Source organism: Schistocerca cancellata, chromosome 4 (genome assembly GCF_023864275.1).
Source record: "Schistocerca cancellata isolate TAMUIC-IGC-003103 chromosome 4, iqSchCanc2.1, whole genome shotgun sequence".
Taxonomy (NCBI): domain Eukaryota; kingdom Metazoa; phylum Arthropoda; class Insecta; order Orthoptera; family Acrididae; genus Schistocerca; species Schistocerca cancellata.
The window spans coordinates 80,804,855-80,824,322 of record NC_064629.1 but is presented as its reverse complement, the minus strand read 5'-3'; the positions used below and the strand labels follow the sequence as shown (position 1 = coordinate 80,824,322).

The following is a 19,468-nucleotide window of genomic DNA, read 5'->3' as shown; positions in this document are numbered from 1 at the left end:
GCTATTAAGCCATTTATATAGTGATAAGATGACTGCAAATATTGTGAGCGAAGAAATATGAAGAGTATAATCAGACAGATTTTGCTGTAAGGATTCATGTCCAGAAATATACATAGCAACTAGTAAAAGACTCTTTAGTTGACTCACTATCAAAACTCCAATAGTAAAAAGAAAATACTAGCCCCAGTATATGAACAGCATGATATTTTGCTTGATGTGGTTTCTTTTTGAAATGTTTTGAGTGATCTGTCAGGGATACTTTATCATCATTAACAAAATTACAATAGGAAATGACTGTGCTTCTGCTTGAGTCTAATGATTGCACTAGGAAATTTTAATATCTGAGATGAAATCGTATTGATGAATGCAGTAACAGTAACAGCCACATTTACTTAATTTTCTTCTTAGATATGAAATAACACATCTCCTAAAAGAAAACGGTCCAGCATTGAAACTGGCATGATTTTAATACAAACAGTTGAATTTTGCTGATTAAGTTTTACCTAATGTTATTACTGAAGGAATGTATTACTGTACATTATCATATAGCACACTTCTTTTTTCTTAAAAATCTTCCCTGATGAGCTAGACATTGATTATATTTGCCATAATCAACATTCTTCCTTAATTAAATCTACTAAGCATATGTTATTTGATGCCATTGAATGTTTCCCTACTTTATAACTATTGTCAGCTGGACACTGGACTACAAAATATGAAGCATGGTTATGAAAAGAAATTTAGAATACATGCATGCTGTTTTTTTGACAGTACAAGAACAAAACAAGGACTAATGAAATGTGTACAACAGTACAAACATGTAAAACAGCTATCTGAATATCCAAGATAAGTAACTATATATATGAATCTTACATAAAATATTCTTGCAGCAGCATCAAATTTATGCAAGACTAAGAAAAAACATAAACTTTGCAAATTAAATTTTATTCTCTGTGAGTGGACTTACAACATGTGTAAAACAAGTCAAAAATATATTTTGCAGAACTACGTAATAATGTACAAACTTTTTCAATAAGCTGGCTGAGAACACCTCTCTTGCCATCCCTTGTTGTCTCAGCAACTTGAAAATCTTGGGCTGTACTTGGATGCTGCTGCTGTTGTTGCTGTTGTAGTTGCTGTTGATGCTGCTGTTGCTGTTGCTGCTGTCTACTTGCAAATATAACTGCATTAGCCGTAGCATCCAGAGGCTGGGCGTCTCTCATTGCTCGAGTACGAGAAGTTTCCCGCACTGGTGCTTCTTTCCCATCAACTAATTAGATAATAAAAAAATAATGATGATATATTTTCTCAGTTTTTTTATAACAATGAAGATTTTTTGTTATTATTTACATGCATGTCAGCAGAAAATTTAATTGACAGTTTGTAAAACATACATAAAGCGATGCTTTGCCAAGATAACAATTAATACAATGAATCAGTGACATAACTGTAAAAAGTCGTTAATTAATTGTTCTTTTCAAAGATAAAAGATTGGGTTTATCTGTTTACTCTGGGACATGATTAATTTTGGTCATTTTTCTATGAATAAAGTAATTTATGGACTCAGGGATGTTGTATGCAGGAACAAAGTACAGGGGGGGATTGGTTTTAAAATCAAATATGTCCACAATTTGCGGTCTAAGAATAGAACAATAACACACTAATAGTTCTATTCATGTACAAGTACTGGGATTTTTTAATGAAATATCAATAAAAAGAAATGTATATGAAGTTCCAAGTATCGTACCAACCAAATATGTCATACAAATTATTGTGTTTTTTGTTGTTTACACTTCACATATTGCCTGCTAAAGTTGGGGACACCTGGTAGCAGTAAGCATAAATAAATAGACCAGTCCCAAATGTGTACTAAGTCCCAGCTCACCAGATGCAAGTAATGTTTAACTAAATCATGCTTTCATCGATGACAGTAAGTAAGAACAAAATCAAGAATCAGATGAAGGCACATGTAAGATTATATTGTTAAAAAGGTTTGAAAAATTAATCAATGCTAGGCATGTTCTGTTTGTATAGGATCTAAAAATAATTGTGTTTTACATATTATTTCATGTTAAGTGTAACAAAAGCCACTCATGAAGGACCGCATATTACCCCTGTAAAATCTTGCACCCTCTAAGATTTTTCTGTTTAAAGCTTTGTTAATGAATGCAAGTGATATTTTCTAATGATGACATGAATTTATGTCAACCATCAGTTGAGGAATTTGGGTCTTGCTGAGCTGCCATCACAAACAATCATTCAATTAATGTTTGAAGATAGTTTGCACTCTATACAATGCATGAACTTAATAAATTACTATACTTTTGGAAAACAGTAGGTGGCAACTGAATGATCCCATAAATTTGAATGCCACAACACTATGTGAAACATACTAACAATTAACAACAACTGTATCACCATAACAACTAAGAAAGAAGGACTATACCTGAAGTTTCATGACCGTATGAATGTTGCCTTAAAGGAAACCAGTGAAGCCATATGATCTGCTATACTCAGCTGCCATTCTACATCCAACAAAACTATTCATTTTAAATCTGCAGGCAGATTCCATTTTAAATATATGCTGGGCAGCTAAAACGCAATAAACCTTTCTTTACAGGAATTACCGACATGTCATTTCTTCCATGACAGTCATTGAACAAGAAGGCAAAGAAGAGAACTCATCAATGACATTTTTATGGCAGTGGACAGTGAAGGTCTAGTAGGAAATATTACAGCCAAAGAAGCTATGAAAGCAATGAAGAGATTTTATAAAAAAGAGCAAGACACAGCTCAGTTCACCCATACAGGCAGGCCATCAAGTGTAGAAAAATGGTATTCATTGGTGTGTGAAGCAAGAGTTGTTCGGGGCATTTAAAAAGTGTCATATGTTTCTACCAGGAGGAGTATTAGTCAAACCTAGAAGAAACAATACTAGAGTGATATGTTCAGAAAACAATACCTGTTGAGGTGTGGGCCACTTTTCTAGTAATGAGTAATGTGTAGTATTCAGTGATGTAAGCCCTCTTACTGCTGTACAGTAAATTACCACAATACACACCTTTTGGCACATGTACATCCTTGAGCACTCATGAAGGTGATGCATTAGGATCACTTCAGTATCAACGCATGGGTAGGAACTGTTGGTGACAAATTCAATGGGCCACACACCTTACTGAGCAGATCAACAGGCTCTGTGTCACCAGTTTCTGAATGATGAATTACCAGCACTATTGGAGACTATACCCTTGCAGAAAGGTAATGATTAGGGTTTCTGCAACACAATGGGGCACCTCTCAATTTTCTAAGGATTGTGTGACACCACCTCACTGCAATGTTTCATGGGTAATGGAGTAGTTGAGGAGGTTCAATAGCATGGCCTTTCCATTCACAAGACCTGAATCTGATTTCTGGCTTTAAGAACTTTTAAAGCCATTGGGATATACCCAACCCATCAACAATGAACAGACATTACAGGAGCGTGTGACCAAAGCATGTGACGCAGTCTGAATAGAGCCAGGTATATTTGAAAGAGTGCTTAATTCATTGTGAAGAAGGGGTGAAGAATGTGTCAGGATGCGTGGTAGTTATATGCACCATGGCCTATAGCGTCTACTTCTATGTGACCGACAGATGGGAATGAGAAGACAGACTGGTCCATATCTCAACAGGTACTGGTTTTTGGATGTATCATTATATGAGCTTATCTTCTAGTTATGACCAATATTACCTCCTGGAGAAATATGTGACACTTTTTTCAGCCCTTTTCTATTTCACTTATAAATGGAGTATTGGGTACTGATTGTCTGTGTAGATGCATATAATCTCTCTTACCATGTTTTTGCGTTCTTTAAATAAGATAAAAGATGAAGATAGTACAAAAATTTTAAACCAAATTTCAAATATTGGTTTCCTAAATCTGACCAACAGATTTCATATAGAGATCATCATCCTTCTTCCAACTAGTCCAGTTTAAAAGCCCTGACAATCTTCACAAAAATCCTGAACTGACTACCCCTGTTTGTTACAACATTATCACCACAGTCTTAAATCATGAGCATCCAAATACTTGAACAGTATTCAAGAGTAGGTTGCACAAGTGAAGTTTAAACACTTTGCTTGATAGATGAACTTTAATTTAATATGACTTTCCCAATAAATCATAATGTGATTCTTAAATATTTTACTGATATGACTGAGTCCTTTGACATATTTTCAATCTTTCCTTATGTCTGTGATGATATATGTACAATAAAAAGCAGATAATGTTGAGGAATTTCACCATGGGACACCTATGAAACAGTTAATCACAATGCGCAGGTGAGACTGCTTCATCAGTTCAAGATGGGAAGCCTCATGAGAACGTTGAAAACCCTGATGATGGAGCTTTCACTCCAAAATATATATCAGAAATAAAACTTTAAAAACTGAAATACAGACAGTGGCAGATATTTAATCACAAAACATATGTCTTTCACTGTCTCCGTGTGCCATGTGAAACTATTATGGATTCATTACAAATAAAAAAACGAAAAATAAGTGTACAAACATCTTGATCATTCATGGTTATATAATCTGCCATTATAAGCTAAGGAAAATTTGTATAAGTTATGGGGTGGGGGTTGGGTGGGGTGGGGGTGGGGAAATCACCTACCTCTCAAATGGGTGGTGGTGGAAAGAAGTATAGTTCATGACATGTTATAGCCAGAATATATTCATCTAGTATTTGAGAATGAGAGCACTTAGTGACTGTCAAACAACCTGACACATAATTCCAAGCCTTTATGAGACTCTTTCTCTCTGCTACCCCACACATAATGATGAAAGTAAAAAAAGTTTGTTGCTAACTACATTTTTGTTGTTCATGCAGTAAAACTGCCATTTCAGACTTATTTACACTATCTCTATTTGCAACACATTTTCCAAACAGTATTCATGTATACCACTGAATGTACTTGCAAAAGTATACCATTGCACAATGCCAATACAATACAATACAATACAATACAATGCATAGTTCAGTAGATATGATGTCATAATCTCTGAGAGGCATGAAAAAATGCTATACCATGCTTGACATTATAATTTACTACTTCTTTACTACTAACTCGATTTAAAACACACTTTGCAGACGGTATCCATATATACTACTGGGTGTACCTCCAAAATTATATCATTCTACAACACATAGTTCAGGAAATGACATTATAGAATCTGAGCTGCATGAAAACAAAACTGTAAATTTGTGAGAGATATAGGTTAAATATTTGCACAAATATATGTGATGTGTGTATATGGGCAAAGCCATGGGTAAAAAGCTCCTGCTAAACCTTCAGATTGATTTCAACCAAATTTGGTACACATATAAATTACTGTTGGGAAAGAAGTACTGTGGGTATAAGAACCAACAATGTCCCACTGGTGTGGAGATGGTAATGTGGAGAGAGAAAGGGGTAGGAAGTGATGGACACAAAGAGATGGGGGAGAATTAGATGGACACAGATTGGGGGATAAAGATCTTGCCAAAGAGAGGGAGGGGGGGGGGCAATGGAAGAAAGGAGAGAGGAGGAGATGGGCAGAGAGGAGAGAGATGGAAATGGACAGAGAAAGGAAAGAGGAGGAGATGGACAGAGAGAAGAGAGATAAGGAGATAAACACACAAAGATAAGAAGGGAAGGTAGACAGAGAGAGGATGGAAGAGGAGATGGACAGTGAGTTGGAGATGAGAAGATGGATTGGGATAGGGGAGGAAAAGGAGATGGACAAAGAGAGTGGAGGAGCTGGAGATGGAAAAAGAGGGGGAGAGGAGGAGATAAGCAGAGTAGGGAGGGGTGTCTGGGCAGACAGAGGGGGAGGGGCAGATGGATAGAGAGAGAGGGGCAGAAGGCGATGGATGGCTGAGGGTGGACAGGAGGGTGGAAGGAAGACATGGACAAAGAGATGGGGAAGAAGGAGATGGACTTGCAAAAGATCAGAATAAATGAATACCTGGGCACAGTCGAGTACAAAGATAGTAATATTTAAATACGTTCTACACATACAGGGTGTTTCAAAAATGACTGGTATATTTGAAACGGCAATAAACTCTAAACGAGCAGCGATAGAAATACACCGTTTGTTGCAATATGCTTGGGACAACAGTACATTTTCAGGCAGACAAACTTTCGAAATTACAGTAGTTACAATTTTCAACAACAGATGGCGCTGCGGTCTGGGAAACTCTATAGTACGATATTTTCCACATATCCACCATGCGTAGCAATAATATGGTGTAGTCTCTGAATGAAATTACTCGAAACCTTTGACAACGTGTCTGGCAGAATGGCTTCACATGCAGATGAGATGTACTGCTCCAGCTGTTCAATTGTTTCTGGATTCTGGCGATACACCTGGTCTTTCAAGTGTCCCCACAGAAAAAAAGTCACAGGGGTTCATGTCTGGCGAATAGGGAGGCCAATCCACGCTGCCTCCTGTATGTTTCGGATAGCCCAAAGCAATCACACGATCATCGAAATATTCATTCAGGAAATTAAAGACGTCGGCCGTGCGATGTGGCCAGGCACCATCTTGCATAAACCACGAGGTGTTCGCAGTGTCATCTAAGGCAGTTTGTACCGCCACAAATTCACGAAGAATGTCCAGATAGCGTGATGCAGTAATTGTTTCGGATCTGAAAAATGGGCCAATGATTCCTTTGGAAGAAATGGCGGCCCAGACCAGTACTTTTTGAGGATGCAGGGACGATGGGTCTGTAACATGGGGCTTTTCGGTTCCCCATATGCGCCAGTTCTGTTTATTGACGAAGCCGTCCAGGTAAAAATAAGCTTCGTCAGTAAACCAAATGCTGCCCACATGCATATCGCCATCATCAATCCTGTGCACTATATTGTTAGTGAATGTCTCTCATGCAGCAATGGTAGCGGCGCCGAGGGGTTGCCGCATTTGAATTTTGTATGGATAGAGGTGTAAACTCTGGCGCATGAGACAATACGTGGACGTTGGCGTCATTTGGACTGCAGCTGCAACATGGAGAACGGAAACCCGAGGCCGCTGTTGGATCACCTGCTGCACTAGCTGCGCATTGCCCTCTGTGGTTGCCGTACGCGGTCGCCCTACCTTTCCAGCACGTTCATCCGCCACTTTCCTAGTCCGTTGAAATTTTTCAAACAGATCCTTTATTGTATCGCTTTTCGGTCCTTTGGTTACATTAAACCTCCGTTGAAAACTTCGTCTTGCAACAACACTGTGTTCTAGGCGGTGGAATTCCAACACCAGAAAAATCCTCTGTTCTAAGGAATAAACCATGTTGTCTACAGCACACTTGCACGTTGTGAACAGCACACGCTTACAGCAGAAAGACGACGTACAGAATGGCGCACCCACAGACTGCGTTGTCTTCTATATCTTTCACATCACTTGCAGCGCCATCTGTTGTTGAAAATTATAACTACTGTAATTTCGAAAGTTTGTCTGCCTGAAAATGTACTGTTGTCCCAAGCATATTGCAACAAACGGTGTATTTCTATCGCTGCTCGTTTAGTTTTTATTGCCGTTTCAAATATACCAGTCATTTTTGAAACACCCTGTGGATGGTAAATTCGACCCTGATGATGTTATGAATTCCGTTCTAGATGCAGATAAGGAAATACAATGAAGTAATTGCCTTTGTGAATTGGTTGTCCTGTCCTCTGTTACTTGCGAATATGAAATGTCAGTGCAGGAAGTGTTCTATTTTAGTAACACACAACAAAAACACACCTTCACTGATAGCTCTCTCAAAAATCATGTGATGGCTGTGTGGAACTGAAACTTGGACTGAGTATCTGGAGGGGATGAACACATCAGTCTACACAAGCTGAACAACACAGCATTTCCAGATCACTCTAAGTGTTGTCAGTCTCATCACTTTTCTTACATACCTCCTACGTAGTGACTGCACATATAGGAACTGAAATCATTTAATGTGGAGCATATATCAAGAAGATTATGATTTAATATTACATTGTCATTTAGGTCATTATAGATGGGCCTCAAGCTCAGATTGTAAAAAGATGGGGATGGAAACTGTGGTGTCACCGCCAGACACCACACTTGCTAGGTGGTAGCTTTTAAATCGGCCGTGGTCCGCTAGCATACGACGGACCCGCGTGTCACCACTGTCAGTAATTGCAGACCGAGCGCCACCACACGGCAGGTCTAGAGACAGATCCTAGCACTCACCCCAGTTGTACAGCCAACGTTGCTAGCCATGGTTCACTGAGAATTACGCTCTTATTTGCCGAGACGATAGTTAGCATAGCCTTCAGCTACATTTGCTACGACCTAGCAAGGCGCCATTACCAGTATAGATATTGAGATTCTATTAATGTATCATCAAGAGCGATGTTCTACAAATGTGGATTAAAGTTAAGTATTCCAGAAGCTACGTACTTTTCTTTATAGCATTCATTACGTATTCTGTTTCAGACCTCGCGCCAGCCTGCGTGAGTTTAAGCTTGTGCCTTTCGGCTTCCTCGCATTGTGTCTAGGCTGTCTTGTCTAGACACAACAGAAACACCCTGTATTCTTTTTCAAAGGGATAATTATGGCATTTCCCTTAAGTGACTTGGGAAAACCATGGCAAATCTCAATCTGTGTTGTCATATTGCAATTTGAATCCTAATCTTCCTGATTCCAAATCCAGTGCCTCAATCAGTGAGTCAGTATGTACATTGGGTGGGAGTAGGCCTCAAGAAATTGGATGCCAAAGTGCTGACATAGTAACTGTGCTATAGATGTCAAGTGGCATGATAGGCAGTGTTATCCAAAAGAATCAGCTCAGAATACATAGTTCATTCCCTGAACAGTGACAGAGTACAGGATATATGAAATCAACACAACATATTATGTTCCATTGCCATGGAGTCATGACCACACTATCTGAGTCAGAGCGTAAACTAGAAGCCTAAGGCATTAAGACACTGTAAAATGTAAGTTATGGTAGTATGTAGATTAAGGAAGGAACTTGCACATTTATTTCCTTTTTTGCTACACCTACAGTCATTTAGATACAGCTAATCTCATACTTTTACACACTTCTCTTATTGTCCAGTAATCCTCATTGTACCTGTTATACACTCCATCTAGAACAGTTTATTTTAAAGCTCTTGAAGCAGTAATGGCCATCTCTTAGTAGTTTCAAAACTATTTTTATATAAATTTCAGAGCCAAATTGTATTTTAAGACTATTTTTAACTTTATAACTGTATATTGGTGGTATATGATTTCCAAGTTTATATTCTCTCTTCATGTTTGTGCTATCACTGTTTAGATGAATTGTCAGCATTGTTGCTGTTTATGCTGATGTTGATATTGATTTCAACACTGTATGGAAATCTACACCTGCACTACATCCATACTCTGCAAAAAAATGTGAAATCCATGGCATACGGCACTTCACTTTGCACGAGTTATTAGGCCTTCTCATTCCATTCATAAAGGGAACATACGAAGAAAGACTGTATAAATGCCTCTGTGTGTGCTGTAATTAACCTAATCTTGTCCCCTAGTCATCACTTAAAAATGGTTCTTGAAATTTTGTAAGTAGGCTTTCTCAGGATACTATCTATCTTAAAGAGTGTGATAATTCATGATGTTAGGAAGAATTCTGCTAACAGCTGATCAAATTGCTGTTTATTACAACACAACTGACTTCATTTCATGCCTGCAAAATGTAGTGACACTGTACTTTGGTTTTTACAATGTAGGTTGTACCTGATGATGTGGCTTTAGACCACAAAACCAGTTGTGTTTTAATAAACAACAATGTTATCAGCTGTTAATGGAATTCTTCCTAACATCATGCCTTTCAACAACTGCAGGTTCCCAGAATATAAAATAGTTTCTGACAATTTGGCTTCTTCAGCATCCTTGTGACACTCTCCCATGGGTCAAACTGTGGTGTCACTGCCAGACACCACATTTGTTAGGTGGTAGCCTTTAAATCGGCCGCGGTCCATTAGTATATGTCGGACCCGTGTGTGGCCACTATCAGTGATTGCAGACCTAGTGCCGCCACACGGCAGGTCTAGTCTAGAGAGACTCCTTAGTACTCACCCCAGTTGTACAGCCGACTTTGCTAGCGATGGTTCACTGCCTACATACGCTCTCATTTGCAGAGACAACAGTTTAGCATAGCCTTCATCTATGTCATTTGCTATGACCTAGCAAGGCGCCATATTCAGTAATTAGAATGAACTCTGAACAGACAATAATGTGAATCACGTACCACCAAGAGCGACGTTCATCATTAATGGATTAAAGTTAAGTATAAAACTAATTACGTCCACTTTCTGAATTCTCATTCCTTGTCATGTTCCAGACCTCACACCAGTATAGTTCTTCCCTCCTCACGCCAGCCTGTGTGAGCTAAAATGCATGCATTTCGGCCTCCACTAGTAACATGGTGTTGGCTCTTCTTCCAACACAACACAAACAAACCTGTGAACATTCATGCTACCTTTCTACTCATTCATTCAATGTCCCTAGTTAGTTCCATTTGGTAAGGGTTCCACACACTTCAGCAATATTCTGGTATGGGATACACGAGTTATTTGTAAGCAATCTAGTTTGCAGACTGATTGCATTTCCCTAGTATTCTACCAATAAACCTCATAAACTATCTCATAGTGTGTACAGCATCAGAAGATCCCTGACAGTTAAAGTGGGTTTCACATAGCTGCTACATGGGACTACGAGAATCAATCACATAACATGATATTATTTATGTTCCTATGGTGATGTCTCAGTACTGCCGCAGTGTTAGGTAGCTGTGCCTTTCAGTCCATGTTGCAGCATTTGTGTGCAGTTCACTTGAAAGCTGACAACATTGCTGCTTGATGTAAGGAATCTGCTTTTGCCTCAGAGAGTGTGGGTAAGGAAGCGTCTGCAACAAGCTTTGGGTGAATCAGGGTAACTGAATCATGTTGGGGATAATAATAAACAAAATTAAAACCAGATTTGGGATAGTTGGTTATAATTTTTTGCCTTAAAATGAATCACACACAGAAAATCAAAAGAAAATGAGTCAGTAGAAGTAATGGGCAGGCAAATGATTTACATCTGTATGGAAGGAACTAAGCACCTGACAATAAAATTAGAATAATAGAAGAGTTTAATGCATTTTTAGAATGGCTGACAGCGACATTTGAACTCTTCATGAACATTTTGGAGACTAGATAGCTAAAACTGTACATAAATGAAGTAGTTGTGGGCACAAGTGCTAATACAACAAATGTGTTTGGCATGCAAGAAACAAGTTAACCTGAGCACTGTGCTCATGGCAAAAAAGAAAACCGAATAATGAACCTGAACATAGAACAAAGTTAAATGTTCCAGGCATGAAGCATGTAAGCATAATGAATGCAGTGAGAAGACCAAATGCTACATTTGGGGACTATAGTAGTAGCTGGAAGAGATAAAACACAAAGAGTAAAAAATGAACTAAAACTGTTGGTAAGGGAAGGAGGCACCATTGTCAAAAACTTTCCATTGAAGAGACTGCAGAAGTCTTTTTCATTGAGAAGATCACACCTGTAAATACATAAATAAAATTGGAATTTTAAACAGTATCTAAAATGATTGTTTTATAAATTATAAGAGTAGAGCAATCAGTCATCCTTTTTCAGATTTTATTATGTGAATCCAGATTTCGGCCAGCAGCTAGCCATTCTCAATGCACTATTTTCTATTCTCGATGCATGGGTGACCAAACAACAGGGACTTACATGCATCAAGAATATAAAATAGGGCATTGAGTATGGCTAGCCACTAGCTGAAATCTGGATTTGCATAATAAAGTCTAAAAAAGGATGACTGATTTCTGCACTCTATAATTTATATGCCACATAACAGTGGCTGAGTGCGCCCACTTTCCAAATGGAGGTAACCTGAAAAAATGATTGTATTTTGCATCTCTCCACCTAGGGAAAGTAAGATGACATACTTGGGGCTTGAGAGATGTCTCATGACTGTATTTCAGAACTGGTTCATTAAATTATAAAGACAAGTCTAGCCTCCTGGTTTAAAACTGGTATAAGAAGCTTTTATTAAAATTTCAAGCCAATGGAAACAATGAAGGAGTTAGGATAACACTTAACTATTATAAACACACATGATAACTGATATAAATGCAGAAACTGAACGAAACTGTTCAGAGGAAATTCTAAGATAGGAAATATTATTCTACTTCTTGTATAACTGCTTTTTCTTTTCATTTCTCCCACAAACAGCACAGATGTGAACTGAACAGTCTTCGTGCAACCACCATTTGCACACTACACATTGTAGACAGTCAGCTTCAGATCACAGCTTCAGACATTCTACATGTTCATCCTCATTGAATTCCTCTGACTCATCATCAGAGTGAGTAACTGTTTCCTGGTTTTTATCATCATCTGATGATAACTCTAATTCAAATCTTTTCTGTGTGTTCTTGGAAACTCCTGCACATTTCTTTGACAACTTAACCGATTCATTTCTCTGTGTTTTATGAGGAGATTTTTCAGCAGGCCTCTTGTTATTTTGTTTTCCATGTTTTCTTCTTTGATTCTGTTTGTCAATGTAAACTGGATCTGTTATGTTGAAAGTAATTTGTTTCCTTTTTGAACAAGATGGTTTTAAATATGAGGGAATAGGCCAGGTAGCCCACAGAATCTTGGATTATGTTAACTGTACATTTTGATTGGTATTAGATGTAGATATTTGAAATAAGAATTCATTTACTAAAGACTCATTAGCAGTACTTCATATGCTTGCACCATGATGAGGACAAAAGGAATCAGGAAAGTGAGATGAGGAAGCAACATTAGTATTAGTAGATTTCATTGAATTACTTGTAGCTGGCGAGGAGAAGTGGAAACATAAAAATTAGATGAGGAAGGTGTGACTGGAGAAGAATACTCAGAATTGTTTTGGTTGCTGTGTACAAGATAAGCATAACTGGAATAGCAGCCATATTAAGTGGACAGATACCTGTAGCTCTAAATGCTGAAATCCCATTCTCAACACTAGCAAATTGAATCCATGTTGATTTCAATAATTCTCCAAAATGAGATATGGAAATAATCTTGATGCCATTGTTCAACCTTACAAACTCCTGATTAGCACATCTTTCCAATACGTCTTTACTGGTTTGAAAGCAACATAGTCCAGTGGTTGTTTAACTGCCAAAGCATTCACAACAAAGTGCCAGAGCATGAAACACTTCTAAAAAAAATTACTGAAGCTCACAAATTACCAGGCCCAGAAAGATGGCTAAAACTTGAAGTTGACAGTAGTGAGATCTTTGGGGGAAATTTAAGTGATACCAAAAGGATAAGGAAATGGGGAATGGAGGTGGTGTATTTGTCAGACAAGAAACTCAGATCAACCAAGATAGAGATTGAAGCTGCACTTGAGACTGTTTGGTCAAGTCTAAGTATCAAGGCTGGACATAAAATTATAATAGGTTTCTAATGTAACTGAAAACTTTAGAGAAAACCTCAGTTCACTTATACATAAGTTCCCTAATCATTTTGTAATCATTGGAGGAGACTTTAATCACCCAAGAATCAACTGGGACAATTGTAGTGTTGTTAGTAGTGAGTGTGTCAAGACATCCTTTGAAACATTACTAAATGAATTCCCTGAAAACTACGTAGAAGATACAGTTCTGAATCTCCCTCATGTGACAGAAATACATTACATCTAATGACAACAAACATATGTGATCTCTTTCAAGAAGTCCACATTGAAATTAGTATCAGTGACTATGACACAGTTAAGGGAACAATGAATATCAAAGTACCAAGGGCAACTAAGACAAGTAGAAGGATTTATATGTACGGAAAACTAAACAAAGCCATGGTAGTGTTACATCTCGATGAGGAACTTGAAACTTTTCAGCTCAGAACAGGAGCGTGTGGTGGTACTACAGCTCAAGTTTAAAAGACTAGTTGACCATGCATCAGACAGATATGTACCCAGTAGAAAAGTTCATTATGCAGGAGATCCTCCATGGTATAAAGTCATTGTAAAGAAACTTCTAAATAAACAGAGACTATTGCATAATAGGTACTAAATAAAGCATTGGGCTGTAGATGAAGAGATGCTGAATGAAACACATTTGGCAGTCTCTTAGCAATGCGTAAAGACTTCAGTGACTACTATAGCAGAATATTGTTGAAAGATCTTTCATGAAAACCAATGAAATTCTGATCATATTTAAAAGCTGTTAGTGACACCAAAATTAGTGTCCAGTCACTGATGGTCACGGCAGAAACTGAAACCGAGGGTAGCAAAGCAAAATCAGAAGTACATAATTATATTCCCAAATGTTCCTTTACAAAGGAAAGCTCATATTTCCCCAATATAATTCTCATACCAATGAAAAGCTGAAATGGATATTAGTGTTAGTGGCATTGAGAAACAGCTCAAATCATTTAACTGAACAAAGTCCCAGGGCCAAATGGAATCCCTATCAGATTCTATACCCAATATGGAGATGAGTTAGCCCCTTTCTTAACTATAATCAATTGTATATCTGTCTAGCAAACAACTGTGCCCAGTAGCTGGAAGAAACAATAACTCACACCTGCCTACAAGAAGGGTAGCAGAAGTGATTCACAAAATATCCAATACCCTTGACATCCATTACTTGTAGAATATGAGAACATATTTCACATTCAAATACAATGCCTAACAGAATAACCTCCTCCATGCCAACCAACATGGATTTTGAAAACATAGATCAGATGAAACCTAAATCAAACTTTTCTCACAGGACGTTCTGAACGCCATGGATCAAGGCAGTCAAGTAGATGCAGTATTTCTTTATTTCCAAAAAGCACCTGTCCCTGAACTACACCCATGCTTACCATCAAAAGTATGATCATATGGAGTATCAGATGAAATTTGTGACTGGATTTAGGATTTCTTGGTAGGGAGGTTGCAGCTAGTTATCTTGGATGGAGGTCTTTGACAGGTATAGAAGTAACTTTGGATGTACACCAGGGAAATGTGTTGGGTCCCTTGTTTTTCATGTTGAGTATTAATGATCTTGTGGACAATATTAATAGTAACTTCAGACTTCTGACAGATGAAACGATTGTCTACAGTGAAGTACAGTCTGAATGAAGCTGTACAAATATTCAGTCAGACTATGATAAGTTTTCAAAGAGGTGCAAAGATTGGCTACTTGCTTTAAATCTTCAAAAATGTAAAATTGTACACTTTACAAAATGAGAAAACATGGTATTCTATGAATATATTATCAGTGAGTCACAGCTGAAATCAACTCACACAAATACCTGGGTGTAACACTTAGTAGGGACATGAAATGAAATGATCACATAAGCTCAGGAATGGGTAAAGCAGATAGCAAAGTTTGGTTTATTGGTAGAATACTAAAAAAATGAAATCAGTCTACAAAGAAGATTGCTTGCAAATGATTCGTGTGACCCATCCTAGAATAGTGCTCAAGTGTGTGGGACTCCTACCAAATAGGACTAGCAGGGGATCTTGAATGTATACAGAGAAGGGCAGCACAAATGATCACAGGTTTGTTTGAGCCATGGGAGAGTGTCATAGAGATGTTGAAAGAACTGAACTGGCAGGCTCTTGAGAATAGATGGAAACTATCCCGAGAAAGTCTACAAAGAAAGTTTCAAGTAGCAGCCTTAAATGATGACTCTAGGAATATACTACAACTCCCTACAGATTGGTCCCATAGGGAGATCATTAGGCCAAGATTAGATTAATTACAGCATGCACAGAGACATATAAACAATCATTCTTCCTGCACCTTGTATGTGAATGAAAAAATCCCTACTTACTGGTACAGTGGGATGTACCCTCTGCCATGCACTTCATAGTGGTTATATGTAGAAGATAATATGTGGTATGGACTCAGTAGGAAGATTATATTGATGTCGTTATCTGTGGCTACTTCTAACAAACTGACATTGTTCATATGCAAATCACGGACATTCAAGATAAGAAGATTTTTCCTAAATGCCCTCTAGGAATGAAATCATTTAGTAATGAATTCATGAACAAGACTGTATTAATAAAGGTTGACTCAGGCCTAATTTTGTTAACTGCCCTGGAGGTGCTTCCCATTGAAATCTGGGTTAGCTGTACATGCCCTTCATTATTCAAAAAGGGGTAAAATTGGCATTCTGCATTACATCAAGCAAAATTGTAATTGTCTTGCCTTTCTCATATGATGTTGTAACTTTAATATCTTTGTTACCCTTATGAGCAATTACTTGTCCAGCAAAAGTTTTTATCTTGAGTCCAGTTTCATCAGCATTCTACACATGGGTCAAAAGTTCAAAGTCATCAGATACTTCTTTCCTGTTCATGCCTTCCGTTCTTGGTAGAGAATAACCTTCACTTTTCTTTATACAGGGCTCAGAATTTATTCTTAAAAAGGAACTTAGCCATAGTTTTACCACCATTTTCTCATCTTTGTTAAGTATCACCTCGGTTCCGAGAGTTCTGGAACCTGTACAGAAAATTGGAATAAGTTCATCAAGGCACTGTTGGTCCAGATTGTCCCACTCCTCAACGGCTATTTGGTGTAAATCCCTCAGAGTGGTTGGTGGGTCACATTGTCCATAAACAGCCCTTTTCAATCTACCCCAGGCTTGTTCGGCAGGGTTCATGTCTAGAGAACATGCTGGCCACTCTAGTTGAGCAATGTTGTTATCCTGAAGGAAGTCATTCACAAGATGTGCATGATGGGGGTGCGAATTGGCATCCATGAAGACAAATGCTTTGCCAATATGCTGCCGATATGGTTGCAATATTGGTCATAGGATGGAATTCACATATCATACAGCCATTACAGCACCGTCCATGACCACCAGCGGTGTAAATTGTCCCCGCATAAAGCCACCCCAAAACATCAAGGAACCTCCACCTTGCTGAACTTGCTCGACAGTGTCTAAGGTGTTCAGCCTGACCGGGTTGCCTCCAAACATGTCTCCGACGATTGTCTGGTTGAAGGCATATGCGACACTCATCAGTGAAGAGAATGTGATGCCAGTCCTGAGCGGTCCATTTGGCATGTTGTTGGGCCCATCTATACCACGCTGCATGGTATCGTGGTTGGAAAGATGGAACTCGCCATGGACGTCAGGAGTGAAGTTGTGCACCATGCAGCCTATTGCACACAGTTTGAGTCATGACATGATGTCCTGTGGCTCCACAAAAAGCATTATTCAACATGGTGGTGTTGCCGTCAGGGTTCCTCTGAGCCATAATCCATAGTTATCGGTCACCCACTGCAGTAATAGCCCTTGGCCGACCTGAGCGAGGCATGTCATCAACAGTTCTAGTCTCGCTGTATCTCCTCCATGTCTGAACAACATCGCTTTCGTGCACTCCGAGACACCTGGACACTTCCCTTGTTGACAGCCCTTCCTGGCACAAAGTGACAATGTGGACATGATCGAATCGCAGTATTGACTGTCTAGGCATGGTTGAACTACAGGCAACATGAGCCTTTTACCTCCTTCCTGGTGGAATGACTGGAACTTATCAGCTGTCAGACCCCCTCTGTCTAATGGAAGCTGCTCATGCATCGTTGTTTACATCTTTGGGTGGGTTTAGTGACATCTCTGAACAGTCACAGGAACTGTGTCTGTGATAGAACGTCCACAGTCAATGTCTATCTTCAGGAGTTCTGGGAACCAGGGTGATGCAAAACTTTCTTTGATGTGTGTAGTTTTTAAATCGAGTATGTCCACTATATTTTAGGCTATCTTTCTAACATCTCTTCTTCATGGAGCAAATACTACAGCCTGGAGCTCAAGAATATGTTTTACCACTACTTTTGGCCTGAAGTCCTGATTATTATAGAAGTCTGAGATGTTCTTTAGAGAAATTATTGTTTTTTATTCTAGTCTTTACAGTTTTCTCAGAAAAATTGAACTTCTTGCTTGCTGCCTGCAAAGAAATAGTTTTATTCAATACAGCATTGGCCACATTTCTCAAATCTTCACTGCAAGAGGCTTGATTTGTTATCCAATTATTGATATTTGGCATGATGTGTCTAATTTGCAAGCACAATACACATGATGTAGACATACTATACTACCCTGTAAGAATGAAATTGCAGCATAGTAAGTTGATACCCCATGAACCATGGACCTTGCCGCTGGTGGGAAGGCTTGCATGCCTCAGCAATACAGATGGCTGTACCGTAGGTGCAACCACAATGGAGGAGTATCTATTGAGAGGCCACACAAACATGTGGTTCCTGAATAGGGGCAGCAGACTTTTCAGTAGTTGCAGGGGCAACAGTATGGATGATTGACTGATCTGGCCTTGTAACACTAACCAAAATGGCCTTGATGTGCTGGTACTGCGAAAGCCTGAAAGCAAGGGGAAACTACAGCCATAATTTTTCCCGAGGGCATGCAGCTTTACTGTATGGTTAAATGATGATGGCGTCCTCTTGGGTAAAATATTCTGGAGGTAAAATAATCCCCCATTTGGATCTCCGGGTGGGGACTACTCAAGAGGACGTCGTTATCAGGAGAAAGAAAACGCGTTCTACAGATTGGAGCATTGAATGTCAGATCCCTTAATCGGGAAGGTAGGTTAGAAAATTTAAAAAGGGAAATGGATAGGTTAAAGTTAGATATAGTGGGAATTAGTGAAGTTCAGTGGCAGGAGGAACAAGACTTTTGGTCAGGCAAATACAGGGTTATAAATACAAATCAAATAGGGGTAATGCAGGAGTAGGTTTAATAATGAATAAAAAAATAGGAGAACGGTAAGCTACTACAAACAGCATAGTGAACGCATTATTATGACCAAGATGGACACGAAGCCCACACCTACTACAGTAGTACAAGTTTATATGCCAACTAGCTCTGCAGATGATGAAGAAATTTATGAAATGTACGATGAGATAAAAGAAATTATTCAGGTAGTGAAGAGAGACGAAAATTTAATAGTCATGGGTGAGTGGAATTCGAGAGTAGGAAAAGGGAGAGAAGGAAACATAGTAGGTGAATATGGATTGCGGGTAAGAAATGAAAGAGGAAGCTGTCTGGTAGAATTTTGCACAGAGCATAACTTAATCATAGCTAACACTTGGTTCAAGAATCATAAAAGAAGGTTGTACACATGGAAGAATCCTGGGGATACTAGAAGGTATCAGATTGATTATATAATGGTAAGACAGAGATTTAGGAATCAGGTCTTAAATTGTAAGACATTTCCAGGGGCAGATTTGGACTCTGGCCACAATTTATTGGTTATGAACTGTAGATTAAAACTGAAGAAACTGCAAAAAGGTGGGAATTTAAGGAGATGGGACCTGGATAAACTGACTAAACCAGAGGTTGTACAGAGTTTCAGGGAGATCATAAGGGAACAATTGTCACGAATGGGGGAAAGAAATACATTAGAAGAAGAATGGGTAGCTTTGAGGGAT

At 38.7% G+C, this 19,468-nt stretch overlaps 1 protein-coding gene across 2 annotated transcripts in view; it reads right to left on the bottom strand.

Moving 5' to 3' along the window:
- LOC126183774 (uncharacterized) overlaps positions 1 to 19,468 on the bottom strand; it is a 485,018-nt gene that overhangs the window by 84,168 nt on the left and 381,382 nt on the right. For both annotated transcript variants that reach the window (XM_049926010.1, XM_049926009.1), the window contains one exon: positions 1,026 to 1,270. In XM_049926010.1, the coding sequence (XP_049781967.1) occupies positions 1,026 to 1,270 (245 nt within the window). The remainder of the gene's footprint in view (positions 1 to 1,025; positions 1,271 to 19,468) is intronic.